This window comes from Danio rerio, chromosome 3, assembly GCF_049306965.1.
Source record: "Danio rerio strain Tuebingen ecotype United States chromosome 3, GRCz12tu, whole genome shotgun sequence".
NCBI classification, from domain to species: Eukaryota; Metazoa; Chordata; class Actinopteri; order Cypriniformes; family Danionidae; genus Danio; species Danio rerio.
Window position 1 is genome coordinate 39,885,914 of NC_133178.1, and position 15,811 is coordinate 39,901,724.

Genomic DNA, 15,811 nt, shown 5'->3' on the forward strand with positions numbered 1-15,811 from the left:
ATTTAATTATTGGTGACACTACATTATAAACTGTAAAATATATGCAAAGTCTTCATGATAACTGCATATATATATTTTTTTGTTTCTTTATAAGAAAAATATTTTTTTGTTTACTGTCTTCTACACTGTCTATATAGTCATTCTACACATACAGTGCTCAGCAAATATAATATATATTGTATATCAGCTATACAATATTATATTTGTGCATATACATTAGATTAGTCAGTACCGAAGCCAAATCTGAAGCTTTTCTAACAAAATAACTTACAGCCAAATTTATAAGTTATAGAAAAATATTAAATACAAATGTAAGACTTAAAGAGAAGCAAAAATATGAAAAAACATTGTTGAAATTTTGTAGGTTTTAATTATTTGTTTTTTTCTAAATTCTGCATGAATTTAAATGTATTATCTTTGAATTTCTGAATGTTTGGTGTCTAAAATATTATTTTAATAAATAAATCTGCTTTGTTTAAATGCACCAAAATACATTGCCTATATTCACTGAAAAATAGATACAAAAATTTATTTTCAAAAGGGGGTGTACCTAATTGTGTTGAGCACTGTACATTCAATAATTAATTGAAAACTCAAATCATTTGAAATCACTTTGCTAAAGTTTTTCTTTTTAGTTTAAATAAATTGAATTGAAATGTTGATGAAACTCTTGAGAACTGCAATTATCAAAACTAAGACGAGTGCATTGTGATTGTGTACAAACAATGCCCACACCACTAAATGTTGTTGCTAGAGGTACTTCATTATAGTATCACCAGGTTTTTCCCTTTGTTCTTTGTCTGCTTAACATCATAAAGTGGTTACTACTGATGTGTGTCATAAATGCGGCCTGCATCTCACATCTGCCCACAAAATCAAGCGGCGGATCACGTCTCTGCTGTGCACAGTTCCTGTGGTCACAATGTGAAACATTTAACTTTTCATGTTTGTATTTTAACACATCTAGAATGCTAGCCTCTACAAAACAGACACCCAAGAGTTAAAAAAAAAAACACTATGACAACAAGGACTTTTATTTCTAACTTATAAGTCTAGATCCATTGATAAATCCAGCAATACTTGAAATTCTGTTTTTGTTTACATACCCTCGAGTTACTTGCATTTTTCCAGTGGAACTCATTCATAGTTTCAATTTATAGATATGGTAGTTGTATTGAAAGGTTGTACAACTAAACTTAAAGTAAAGTTGAGAATAACATAACATAAAAGTCATTTTAGTGAATTTCGTCTTAAACTGGTTGCCTGTCACAATTAACAATAGTAAAAACACAAAGTTTTTCATGCTGGAATACCATTGCAAAGCTGCTCCCTACTCACTAAACAGACTTTGTGAACTGCAAGGGTCTTGAAAGCAGTTTGTGACAGCTCTCGTGACTGCACTAGCATGCTTGCAGTTGAGTCGGATTATGTAGCCGCTGCATTAAGCACGTTATTTTAATCTCTTGTATGCGCTCTCTAAGTGAATAGGTACTCGCCATCTGCCCACACAAGCTAATTTGAGGTAAGAGATCTGATTTTAGTAACTTACTCCCTCGGCAGGGCAAGCGGGGGTGCGCCTCTCCTCTGGAAAACGCCGTCGACGAACACACCGTTCTTGCCGAGGCAGCGCAGGTAGAAATGCGGCTCCTCGAAGGCGATTTGCAGATGTCGCCTGGAAATGAAGCTCGAGTGGCCCATGTTGACATCCACGGAGCCGTGCGAGGAATTCCGGCCCACGGTGACCGTCCGCTGGCGCATAACGAACTCGAAGTCCCTGCCTTCCAGGCGGGCGAGGGCCTGCGACGGAGAGGAGAGGGGCATGGATGATGTGATCCCGGGCGAAGTCGAGGAGGAGAGCGTGTACACGGGCGGGATAGACACGGCCACCGGGCTACAAGGCGCAGATTTGAGGGCGAGTAAGGCTCTCGCTCCGGTATCATCCCCTAAATCAGCCATTTTGTTGAAAAACACAGAGGGGATTGCAAGCGCAACGGCTATGTGTTGGCAGGGTTCACTGTGTTGCTGTTGGTGGTGGTAGTCAAAACATGGAGACGGCGCGCGGAAAACACGTCATGGAATAGCGGACCGGAGCGTCGCGTGTTTTAATCGCTTATAAACCATTTAGTCGTTTTGAAACAGGGAATGGGGAGTGATGGGATGTCCCTGATATTTCTTGTAAGTTTAATCTGCTTTGTTTTATAAGCGTGGCAATTGCCTGATGATTCTCAACTCTCTGCTCTTTGGCAAATTAAAGGTTAATGTTGTTGCAGTTCCTGGAACCGGACGACACGTGCGTTACATGTGGCAATAAAAATGAGCTTGATTTGAAGTCCTTTGCAAGCGCGGTTGCTCGAATCGTAACTTTTACATGTCGTTTTTCGTGTGTGGTACTTCTCGGTCGATATGAAAAACATTTTGGAAGGTCAAAATAATGTGACGTGGTTGAAGAAGTGACGTCATGACGCATCGACCATTCTGAGCTCTTTCTGTTTATAAACAGAGAAAGAACAAGGCAGAGCCAAAGCCCGGATGACGGAATCCCCGGATGCTGGACTTTAGCAAGTACACAGTTAAATAAATAAAGTTGAAACTACGCGCAGTTTCACTTTTCCAACACAAGATGTCTGTCTTTACTAGTCCATCGGCTAACCTCAAAAATAAAACCATCCTCAGTGTGTGTACTGTTTATTTAAGAATGTCATACAAAGTTGTATAGACGAAGGGGTTGTGTCCCCACCAACATCCACAGGTTATTAAAATGTCCCCACTAATAATTTAATCACCTTCAAAATAAAACAATACTTAGTCGAAATTTTCCAGTCAGGCTGTGCAAGACTCAGGTGACACATGGAAAGCAGCTACATTTCAAAGAAAAGTGTCAGTCACTTGAAAGTTCGTTACAAGTCCACCATAGTAACCATGGATGTGCAATTAATAATAAAAAAAAGTGTCGATTTTGGCATCCACGACGATTATGAAAAGAAAAATCGAGAAAAAATGGTTACTGTATATGCCTCCCCCTTTCTAGAGTTCTGCATTGCTTTCTTGTCAATTTACTTTTGTACCATAATACATGCTTTATTTAATGTTGGTTTTATTACTAATTGTATTTGATTTATTTAAGTTATTTAAGATTTATTTAGTTGTCAAATTAGGTCCCCACCAATATCAAAAGCAAATCTACGCCTCTGATTTCATACAATCTCTTTTAATATATCTCTCCAACCCAAGGGTCGCATAACTTGTATTTCATGTATTTACAGTCACATACAATAAAACCTAATTCTTTTGAATATTTAATCCTTCATGGGCATTATAAAATATTTTTCGAAATATCAAACTTTAAATTAATAAATTTGACGGGATCCTGTACATGATATAAGCAAATTTGGTTTATTGGTTGTACATTAAATCAGTAGCAGGCACCATGTTTCAGTAGTGCAGCACTTCCTCCTTGTGTCATTTCATTGTTATTGCACAATACAAAAAAAAAAAAAAAAATTTTTTTTTGTTTTATTTGTATGCTTCTATTGTTTGGGTTTTGTCAAAATCTGGTTTAATTCCATGTCAGCATCTTCTTTAGAAATATTATTCCCAGGAAAAAAAAACATGGCATGTTCTCCGCTGTGTGTGTGTGTGTTTGTGTGTATATATATATATTTGTGTGTATATATATATATATATATATATATTTATATATATATATATATAAAAGCATCAAGCATTCCACAGAGCCATGTAATAAACTGATGTAATGTTCTCAAAATCTTACTACCAGCATGACTTTGAGTATCCTGCCTGTCTTCTGGAGTATTTTACAGAAACCTGTACAACATTTCTTTTGGTGTTTTTCCCATTTTAATGAGATTTATTCTGTTTTCTAATCAAATCGGTCAATGGTTTTCCTTGACATTACAGAGAAATAATGAAAAATAATGAACAGTTTCTTATCAAAAACAAGAAAACTGCTTGCTGAAAGTTGAGTCAGCAGGAAATGGAACTGAATAAATGAGCAGGATTTCCCAGAAATGTAACCAGGGTCTTGCAACAAAGTTCTTGACCCTATAAAACATTTCAAACAAAGGCCTGAAAACATTTTGGTTTAACTAACAAGTTAAATGTGAGACTTTCTCAGAACAGATTGAAAAGAGGAAAAATGTATGCCGGATTTACAGCTGGTTACATCACATTCAATGCTGAGGTCAACTGAAAATATTTAATGGTGCAACAGCTAAAACATTCTATTGTGAATAACTCCATGTATAATATCCTTTAACTGTTTTAAAGCTGCTTGTGAACAGTAATTATTCTGAAAAGCTTTATACAAGTAAACCTCAACTCAATTTATTAATTTAAAAAAAATCACAGTCATTATTATTGGCACCCTTTTATGTTTTCCCCCAATTTTTGTTTAACGGAGAGAAGATTCTTTTCAACACATTTCTAAACATATTTGTTTTAATAATTCATTTCTAATTACTGATTTATTTTATCTTTGCCATGATGACAGTAAATAATATTTTACTAGATATTTTCAAGACACTTCTGTACAGCTTAAAGTGACATTTAAAGGCTTAACTAGGTTAGTTAGGTTAACTAGGCAGGTTAGGGTAATTGGGCAAGTTATTTTATAACAATGGTTTGTTCTGTAGACTATCGAAGGAAAATATAGCTTAAAGAGGCTGATAATTTTGACCTTAAAATGTTTTTTAAAAAATTTAAAACTGCTTTCAATTTAGCCAAAATAAAACCAATTAGACTTTCTCCAGAAGAAAAAATATTATCAGACATACTGTGAAAGTTTCCTTGCTCTGTTAAACATCATTTGGCAAATATTCAAAAAAGAAAAAAAATTCTGGGGGGTGTGGGGGGGAATTCTGACTTCAACTGTATATTCTTTTAGTTGTACAGTAGTGCAAAACGTAAGGGCTATTCTATTAGAAAAACTTCCCACAGCATAAAAGGGTTTTATTTTTAAAGTTGAGTGTTATAGGCTATGGAAGCACAAGTACAGCTGTAAGTGGCGAGAAAACAAACAGCCTCATCCTGTTTAGTCTTCATTGCCAAATAAAACACAGGACACTGGACTCTGCTTTACAGGCTTTCTGTGTGCAGTGACTAACAAACTGCCCATTTACACTCAATGTATTTCACACATTGGAATATTTTATTTGCATTAATCTGATGGCATGCTAACATGTCTTTTGATTCATTACAAAAACTCAACATCTTTAATACGATACAATTATAAACATTCATGATGTAGTCTGTATCTATAACTGATTTCTTTGATTCTAAAACAGTATAAAGTATATTATTGTGTGTGAAATGAGTGGCGTAAAAGAACATAAAAGATGTTAAAATGCAATTATAATCATGTAAATAACACATAATACATTTGTCACGTTTCAGGATTGAAACAGGAACAAAAACGGGTGTAGAATCCAAGTGCAGATCTTTAATGTGAAAGTGCAGCAACAGTGACAAAATCCAAAAATCAAAGTAACAAATTAACAAAATAAACAAACAAACAAACAACTCAAACAGATTAAACTTGGACTAAACTTTAACACTAAGACAAGATACAATAGCAAGATCAAGATCAGAAACAACATACCAACAATGACAACGACCAACTGACAAACAGAGGATGAATGACTGAATATATAGTCCAGGTAATCACAGAGAACGGAGACAGCTGTGGTTGTAAATCAGTGTAGATGAGAGACCAGGTGTGTGTGCGAAAGAATGTATGGAAATGTAGTTCTAAAGCCACTGTAGTCCGCTGGGGTTGCTGGCGAACTACAGTGGCATCTTGTGGACAAACACAGTTATGACAACATTATTATACATATCTGTTTTTGACCAGAATTATTGCTTTTTATTGCAAGATCTTGGTATTAACTTGAGTGTGATGGGAACCTTCGGTTGAAATGTAACATTAATTTCTAAAGGGATCTAAAGAAAAAAAAAAGAGAAAAAAGAGGTAAAACACAGTTCATCTCACAAATATCAGTAACACCAGTCAGTGAACCAACCTGTGTCTCTTTACATGTTTCCACACTGAAGTTCTGAAGCAGCTTCACGACAAAAAGTTTCATGATCATAACAGCATATCTCATTCCAATGCAGTTTCGAGGCCCGAGTCCAAAAGGTATGAAAGCGTACTGGAGAAACTCAGACTTATTCTCCGGGCTGAACCTGTAGATATATTCAGTTAAGCCATTCTTACTTCAGTGAAATTGAATGTTTGAAGACAGCTGGCATTTGGTTGGAAAATCTGCTTTGTATAACCTCTTCCCATAATAAAACCAAACAGAAATTAAAAGACTAGCTTGTGCGTAATTTCATAAAATACACAGTGTCTAAGCATGTTTCCTTACCATTCTTAAGCTTTTATAGTAGTTGCAAATTCCAATGATGTAAGAAAAAAAACGTAATGCTTAGCCGGCTTAAATTTGGCATGCAGTTATGTAAACTGCATAAATCACCACTAGATTCAGTTGTGAGAAAAGCTGAAGTGAGAAAAATTGTGGCTATGAAAAATAATGAGTGTGTGAGAAATGACAAACATCACCTCTCCGGCCTGAACTCTCCAGGAGACTCCCAGATATCCGGGTCATGACTTAAAACATATGTAGGAATTCCAACAAGAGTCCCTTCTGGTATGGTCAAGCCATTGATCACCACCGTTTTCTTAGCGGACCTTTCTAAACGTGGGGCCGTAGGAAGGAGACGCATTGATTCATTGATGGCCATTTCCAAGTAATCCATTCTCATCAATGCATCGTATGTAATGGGAGTCTGAAGAATACACAAAAACAACACAATGGACATTCCCAATAAATATTATAGCTTTCTTTAACCTATACTTCCTGTTCTCTAAACGATTAGTTCATTAAAAAATTAAAACTCTGTTTTTAATTGCTCACCCTTATGTTGTTCTAACCCCCTGATACATTTATTCATTTTCAAAACACAATTCAGGTTATTTTAGATGAAATCCTAGAGCTCTGTCTTTCTTTATAGCGACAAGTGTCCTGAGATGTTAGGGAAATGAACCAAAAACATTGTCAAAACATTCAATGTGACTTCAGTGGTTCAACTAAAATCATACGAAGCTCCAAGAACACTTTTGTGCACCAAAATAGACTGTAAAAATGCTTTGTTCACCAATGTCTTTTCTTCCTTGTCAGTGTGCGTATTTATTATTGGCAGTACAACATCATGTCACGATCGTCATCCCACCAACGCAAATTCACCAAGTGTTTCTGGATTAACATCTATGTTGATCCTGAAACAACATTCTAAAAAGCCAATCAGAATTAAGGGATATGTTAGGCTTATATTATAAGTTTAGACTTACGGTTATGTTTATGCACTTCTAAATGATTGTTATCCAACTATTATTCCCTTCTGATTTTAGGAATAAGTTACAGTCATGCTTGGGTTTAGGGGTAGGAAATAGGTATGAATTAAAATTTTCTCCAAAAAAAAAAAAAAAATGATGTATCAACATTATCCAGGATCCAGGATTGCATCGTACTTGGCAGAATCATAACGTGCACTGTCATCAGCATAACATGCAAGCATCATATTGCCCATAAAAACGCACACCCTGATTTCTTGCAGAAGACATGAAAAAATGTCAGTTTTTATTTTTTTGGCACACAAAAGTGTTCTTGGAGCTTTATATGATTACAGTTGAACCACTATAGTCACACTAAACATTTTTTCAGACCAAAAATATTGTCAAAATGTTTAGTGTGACTATAGTGGTTCCACATATGACTCCAGCTGAGCTCTCACAGAGAGATAATGAAAACAAAACTAAACTGCAGCAAAATATAAAAACAACACTTCACGCTTGTTTTGCCAATACATCGTGGCGTCTCTGTCGTCTAAACACTGTGACAGTAATGAATATTAATGAAGTTGCACAATAGAGCGCGTTGATTGGTTTGAACCAAGCCTTACTCATGCATTAATGCAACACACTGTAAGACGTAATAAGACACACTCTGGCACAGACGTCCAGTCTACACGCTGGAATACACGCTATTATCTCATGGCCGTGACGCAGCTTCAAAAATTTGTTTCGAACCAGAAGTACGAATTTGCTTGAAATAACGCATAAACAACCAATTTACACTTTTTAGTGAAATATAGGTGTCCTAATAGTGTTTTTAGCAGTGTGGGACACATATACGACTGTCAACAGCTCAAAAAATGTGTTTTGGTGTTTCGTGACCCTTTAAGTGTCTAAAACAGATGCCCAAACTAGGGCCTGCATTTGGCCCACCTTCCAATCTGAGAAGAATGAGGGGCATGGTTTGAAGATTGTCTTTTAAAATTTATTGTAACCTTTTATTTGTTTGTTACATTGTTAAGCTACAAAAACAGCCAACTGAAATTAAATGTTTCAATTTGACTGCTGTAATTTAGTTTAAAATGTACATACTGTCACCTGACAGATAGAGGACAATGCAGACTTTAAACAAATCAAGGCAAAGGCAGATTCTTCTTGACTAGTGTGTTCAGCATTGAACTCCACTGTTTTAAATGTGATTGTTCATGTCTTTATTGCAATAAGTTATCATTAAAAAAAGTTAAACTGCATTTGTTAATACGATTCAAAGTATTGTTTTTCTATGTATTTGTAAATATTATTGAACAAATTAGGAAATTACCCATGGCAGCTTTTAATGTAAAACATGTTTATCTTCGGCCCACAGCTCTCAATGATATTTGGTTTTTATCCCTTCATACGAAAAATTTTGGGCATTCCTGGGCTAAAACGTTTCTCTCTATGAGAGAGCTCTCGTTTTTCTTCTAAAATATTTAATCTTGTGTTCTGAAGATGAACAAATGATATCTGGAAGAAGATTGGAAGGGCATGAGGGTGAGTATTTAACAAAAGAAATGACATTTTTACAGGGTGAACAAACCCTTAAAATGTAAAACTTCTCTAAACTAGACTCTATATAAAAACGGAAGAGAGCAGAATGAAATTTTCACATCAAGAGGGAAGTTTTTGTCGATCTCCTCCACCAGCTTTTCCAGGCAGTCTGGATTAGTAGCAAGATTATAGAGAAGGAAAGTTAGAGTTGTGCTTGTAGTCTCATAACCACCCAGGATAAACACGAGCGACTGGGAGAGAATCTCATGGTCTGTTAGTCCTATTAAATCCGCAAAATAGCACAGTTGGAAAAAAAGTCACATTCAAAATGTTCATTCATAATGGATTCAAAGTCAAACACTCAGTAATGTGTAAATGGCTCTCAGACCTTTCGCTGGTTGTTCACTTGTGTCACTGTCCTGAATTTGATCATCAGGTATTTGATTCTGCAGCATGAGTTTGAGAAAGTCTACCCGACCCTGGTTAAAAAAACACACATGATCACCATCAGTGTCGAATCTAAACAGCACAAAAGTGAAACGGTGACAAACCTACTTCTGATTCCTTGTTGTGATCATCCTTAATCTTTTTCAGAACACTGTAGAAGAAATCCATGGCTGATTTTGAAAAAAGAGTTACCCCCATTTTCTTCAAAGGGATTGCAAGAGAAGGAAACAAAACTGAAACAAGAAAATTAATGTAACTGTTATTTCTCTTTTCTCTTTACCTGCCAAGATAAAAGAACAAACATAAACATACGTATTAGCAATAGGAGAGGGTTGAACATATTGAACTGTATGAACTTCTTGACGTTGATAACGAAAGGATCTTCAGGGTTGTTTATGGAGTCAATGTCAACGCTAAAAGATGAGCTGGTGATGACATCTAAACTGTACGGAGCCACAACTCTGAAATACAAATAGTTTTTTTTTTCAATAAATATAAAATATTGTTATCATCTAAATAATAATACTTGAAAACCACTATCAATCATACAAGAAGTTACAATGTGGTTTTCATTTGTAAACTTTTATAATTGAATCATTATCATCGTCATGTAAAGTTATGCATTTTACTCAAAGACAAATGTCACATACTCTTTGATTTTAACTGGCTGCTCGGGGTCTTTCTTTTGCATATTTTTAATAAAACGATCGGCATGTGTCATAGCTATGGGAAATATCTGAAACATAGTTAGAAATGTCATTTAGAGCATGTTAATAACCGTCATAATATAAAGTCTCCAATGTATGCTAGAGTTCATATTAGAGGCCATCACTGTACCTCCTTCAGCCGCCCACTTGTAAAATATGGAGAAAGTGTACTGCGCATTCGCTTCCATCTTTCATCTTTAACCATAATTATGCCATCGGAAAAGGGGCCAGCCAGTCCTGTCGTCCTCTTCTGTATAAATGACAAAATGATTATCACTACCAGACCTTCAGCTGTCTATGAACTGCCATAATAACACTTTCCTTGTACAAAGCTGCGTTTGTGTTTTGGAGAGCTTACCCTTCTGTTAATGAAGTTAGAGTAACATTCTTTCACCAAAACCACTTTGATCACTTCCAGGTCAGTGACCATTAGTATTGGTAACCTTCCATCATAGATCCTGAGCAATGAAAGGAATATTGAGCAGTTTATAGTAACGATGAGCCAGGCAAACACCTGCTTTACTAATTAAAAGACCTTGTAGGGTAAGACAGAATCTGGAGATTTTTTTATGCCATTTATGCTGAGAAAAAAAAAAAAAAAAAAATATATATATATATATATATATATATATATATATATATATATATATATATATATATATATATATATATATATATATATATATATTAATAGATGAATGTGGTATCATTTTGAGAGTATAGAAGCTGAAAACTTAATTATAAAATACCTTTTGGAAATTAAAATAATAACAAACTTCTAAAATGCAAATCCTGTACAATGTAAACAAACTTCCAGTAGGTACCTTTTAAAAACATCCTCTAAAACACAATACATTTCGGGATGCTCAGAATAATCGATTCACCGTTGACCGAAAGGGTGCGTTTTTAACCAAATTTAGGTATCAGTTAAATGATAAAAAAAAAAAATATATATATTTTTATTGGCTGCATAAATGTGCACCACATATTTGTTAACCTGCGGGGCGGTAACACGTGCAACCACACATGCAACCACACGTGCCTCCAGACATATTTCGCCAAAGGAGCAAAATGAAAGAAGATTATTGCTGGTCACAGTTTGACACAGACAACTTTATGCCAAACCAGTGCTGATGCTGATTGCCTCTGCCCTGGATCAGCATCATATACACTTTTGTTTATTTGCACAGTTAGAGAAAGAAGCCGCAAAACAAAACTTTCTGAAATGTGCGCTGCTTTGGAAACAAGCCAGCCACAAGTCAGAGTTTCAGGATTTTCTCCAGTTTAAAGTAACGGTGAACTAGGGTGCGCTCCGCACAGCTCATAAACACAACAAATAGGCTATAGTTGTGATGATTTAGTGTACAACCTACAAACCAACCTTTTTTCCATTTGGAGAATTAGTTATAAATAGTTAAATAAAATATAAATTTTTTAATAAACCTACATGGCCTAATATTTTATATTTTATTTTATAATGTTTTATTTTATAGATTAAACATGTATGCAAAGAAATGCAATATTTTATGTACACAACAAATGTGTTATATGCTATATAACTATAACTACTTTACAAAAAAAATCATTATGAACCTTGTCATTGCCTTTCATCACATGCAGAGTAAGGGTAAGAGAGGAAATAAAAGCACACAAGCCCTAAGCTAAAACCAGACGCTCAAGACATAATCTTTGAATAATGACTTCTATTAAAAATTACGACAGAGGTTTGTGATATAAGAATAACAGCGGAGCATTAATTAAATGCATATTTTTCGTGGATCGATTGATTTGAGGTAGCCTGCTAAAACAAATGATGGGTAAAAAACAGCCTATGCTGGTTCTTTAAAATGATTCAGTCAGTGTTTTCATTTAGAAATCTAAATTTTTTATTTAAGTGAAAAAAATATCTCAGACATGCCTATTTATTTTATTCTTTTTATTAGGTTTATAATTTTTTCTATTTTGGAAACTATTAACCGCATCCCTAACTACATTACAACACACACACACACACACACACACACACATTTATACATATATATTATATATATACAACAGTTCTGTCTGGTTCTCGAATCTGATTGGCTGATAGCTGTGATATATTTAAGTAATATCAGCACCTGTACAGCCTCTTTACCTTTTGTGTATTACTCCGCCCACATACAGCCAGCAAAAAGCAGACACTACAGATCTAAAGTTTAAAAGATGCTTGCTCAGCTGCTTAACTGTCAGCTTATGATTTGAATCCAACGCGGAAGAAAGTAGTTCCTTATACAAAAGGGTTTTTGAGACTGTCCATGTTTGATTTTGTTTTTATATACACAATTACGCCATCAAACTGTTGTATAAATGCAATATCACACTCATAGTAGTGCGATATGGCTGTATATCGGCCTCGTGCCAACGCACGCCTTCCAGCAGTTCCGATATACAACCATAACGCACTGCTACTCGTGTGATATTGCTCATATATATATATATATATATATATATATATATATATATATATATATATATATATATATATATATATATATATATATATATATATATATATATATATATAATTTCATTGACCTATTTCTTTAAAACAGTAAATACATAACTGAGACTCACCCCCAAACTTTTCCATACTTCTTAGCACACTCCATATCAAAATTGCACAAACCCTAAAATACACAGTCGATTATTAAATGAAAGGGAAAAGAGTGATATACCTGTATCATAATGAAATACTCACTTTAGCATATGAGAGAAGTGTGCCAACAAAAGGCCAAGGTCTTGGTCCTGGTATTCCCAGTTTGATGAAAAAACGATGCGGCCAAACTCCATAGCTACAGTGTGATAAATTATAATATAAGACCAAAATGAAACACAACATTCATTAAATTAAAGTTTATTTTTAACCCCCAAACTGGGACACTAACAATTTTGGCAATTTGACTAACATACAGATTTCTGTATTATAATCAAATCATCAGAATCAATCTAAAATTATACATTCTTCCCAAAAAGTGTTATTCAAGTCATCTGGTGTAATTGTATTTTTATTGCAAAACATGCCGAAGAAACCAAAATATGACAACGTTAAATTTTTGTAAAAAAGCACGAAGCCCTAATAGTTAAACACATTAGTTATTCCTAGCAATTTCCCCCATAGGCCTGAAGATAAAGAGAATTATTTAGATTATTTATAAAGATCAAAGGGGAATTGGGTTATTCTTTTGTAATATCAAGATTGGGCAATCTAATTATATCTGGTATTAATTTTACAGGGCAGGGCTGTATTAATACGACTTAAGGAACGTTAGTAAATACACAGCTTTCCCTTCTAAAGTTAAGAAGAGACCGCTTGTTTTTAATTTTCCTCAAGATAATGTGGTTCGAGTTTAAACAAAATTTCTCTTTTTTCAATTTCTACCAAATTTTTAACGATATTTATCCTTGTAATGAGTTTCTCAGACATAGATTTAATATGGATTGTAACGTTCGTACCTTTTTCGAAGCAGACATAGAGTCATTGGAAAATATGTTTTGTTTATGCACATTTTAAAAAAGTTTTGGGATAACTTTTTTTGTTGGGTAAAGACTGAGGTATGTACTATCTGATTTTGACTTTAAAACTGTAAAATATTTATCATTTTATCATTATTCTGATCTGGAATTTTTGGTTAACAATATCGTGACCGTGGCACATTATTTCATCCATAAATGCAGATTATTCACACACACACTTTATTTGCTTGTCCAGAAAGATTTAATGGTCTTCTTCAATTGTTTAAAGCTCATTTGACATAAAAAGCCCTTAAACTATGTAGTCTGCTAAATTATTTTTTTTGATGATTAACCCCGTTGTATTATATTGCATTGTATTTTACTATTTATTTATATTTTTTTCCTTGTTCTTTTGTTTGTCGATGCTGCTATTTAGACTTCTTAGTTGATTAAGATGTTTTATGATTGAAATAAATACTGTAAAAATATTGGTTACAGTTATACAGTGTCAGAAAAATGATGTTATGTGCATATCTGCAGCTGTATCCTATCTAGACTACAGAGAGGGCTCGAGCAGTAGCCATGGCAACCAGATATGAGGACAGATGACAAACGGCGATATCGACGCCAAACCTGATATTTCTTTAATAATATATGTTTATCAAACTATTTAAAAGAAAACCAGTTAATTACTTCAGTTCGAAAACAACGCAAGTGCTTCTACTTGAAAATAAAACCTGCAAAATGCGGTAAGTTACTTAAGTAACAGTGTTAATAAGTTTTCTGTGGGGGTTCTGCAAATGGTCTTCCTGTCGAACTAACGTTATACTTTAACGTTACATAAACTTTTCAAATGCATTCATTTTTAACACTTCCGACAATCAATTAACAACTTATAAGAAACTATCCTGCACGGGAAAAAAAGAGTTTATCAGGTTTAAATATAAAATTGTAACATAAAATTTTCTGCAAACGATTTTAGTAAAAAGGACAATTAACGACGTTAAAGAAAAAAAGTCAGTGTTTTTAACAGCAGTTGAAATGTTTACATGTTAGACCTCTAAACAGGGACATATGATCAACAGTAGAAACACAGAATAATTGATAAAAATGGCTGATTTGACCTGTTTTTAAATACTCACATAAACAGGAGGGTTATGACCAGAACCACCAGGGTCCAGGTCACAGACAGAGATGAAAGATCAATCATTGCAAATCACTGTATTCTTCAGCTTCAGTATAAGTCCTCACGCACACCGCGCTGTTACATTGTTTTAAATTTATAACCAGGAAGTAGGTGTGGTTTAGGCTATAGGTGCGCAAGACAACCACATAAGGCATTAAAACAGCAGGTTGAAACATTTATTAGCGTTAACAGCAAATATCAGCTGACGTAAACCTAATTATTCTGATAAAAAAGCGTACACGAAGGAAAGACACGCACGAATTAATAACTGTTTTAAAGTGTGAAATTTCATATCAAGTCGTCACTGACTATTCATTAGAAGCGGGATTTGAGCGATATTAATATAAACTCAAAGCATTGTAACACTGTATTCCATCATTTTATAGGGATACCTGTTCGATAGGTAAATCTGCAGGTTAGTGTTTGTTTTTAGAAATCATTTTAGACTTGAGTAACTGTAAAACACGTGAAATGGTAATATTGACCTCTGTCTCCCACTTCAGGGTGAAAGCTAGTGGAGTTTGAATATGGTTTTTTAGTCAGCAAATCAAATCTTTAGTATCTTAAAGAAAACTTATCTTTCCCACTGTAAAGTTCATACAGTACTGATGCAATTCTCTTGTGAATTGTAACTGAGTATAGAGGGCACTACATGTGTGTGTATATTACTGGTTGTTTCAGCTGTCTGTTGGAAACCTACAGTACCAATCACATTCACTGTTATTTACTATCAGTGTTGGGGGCGGTACATATCAGTTAACAGTGCCACAGATTCTTACTGTTGACAGAAAAACACTGTTTTCTACATCACACCTAAATCTTGTAGGCAGTTTGATTTTCTGGTTTTGCTATTATTTATAAAATAAAAAGGAATGTGTCTGAAAGTCCAGAACAGCTGTATAATTTATCTGTAAGATTATGTGCAAGACTGATATATATGTGAAATAAAGGCAATTCCATAAGGGTCAGCAACAAATAAGGTGTGGCAAAATGAGAAATTGAAAAATATTGTAAAAAGTTGATTTAAAAGCATGCGTCAGGTATTTTAAAATATACAGATGGTATTCATGTTGAATT

At 34.4% G+C, this 15,811-nt stretch overlaps 2 protein-coding genes across 3 annotated transcripts in view; both read right to left on the reverse strand.

The window, feature by feature from the left end:
* Positions 1 to 2,013, reverse strand: part of foxk1 (forkhead box K1) — a 30,903-nt gene extending 28,890 nt beyond the window's left edge. The window contains 1 exon segment of the mRNA NM_199902.1: positions 1,550 to 2,013. Coding sequence (NP_956196.1) covers positions 1,550 to 1,956 — 407 coding nt within the window. The 5' untranslated portion in view covers positions 1,957 to 2,013.
* Positions 2,014 to 5,144: 3,131 nt separating this feature from the next.
* Positions 5,145 to 14,819, reverse strand: cyp3c4 (cytochrome P450, family 3, subfamily C, polypeptide 4). Of its 2 annotated transcripts, NM_001077548.1 has the most exon segments (13): positions 5,145 to 5,958; positions 6,039 to 6,201; positions 6,578 to 6,804; positions 9,019 to 9,179; positions 9,288 to 9,378; positions 9,455 to 9,579; positions 9,659 to 9,807; positions 9,997 to 10,082; positions 10,184 to 10,303; positions 10,412 to 10,511; positions 12,670 to 12,722; positions 12,794 to 12,887; positions 14,691 to 14,819. In NM_001077548.1, coding segments are annotated over 13 exon segments (1,524 nt in total). In that variant the 5' UTR covers positions 14,759 to 14,819; the 3' UTR covers positions 5,145 to 5,871.
* Between the last annotated feature and the right edge of the window lie 992 nt (positions 14,820 to 15,811).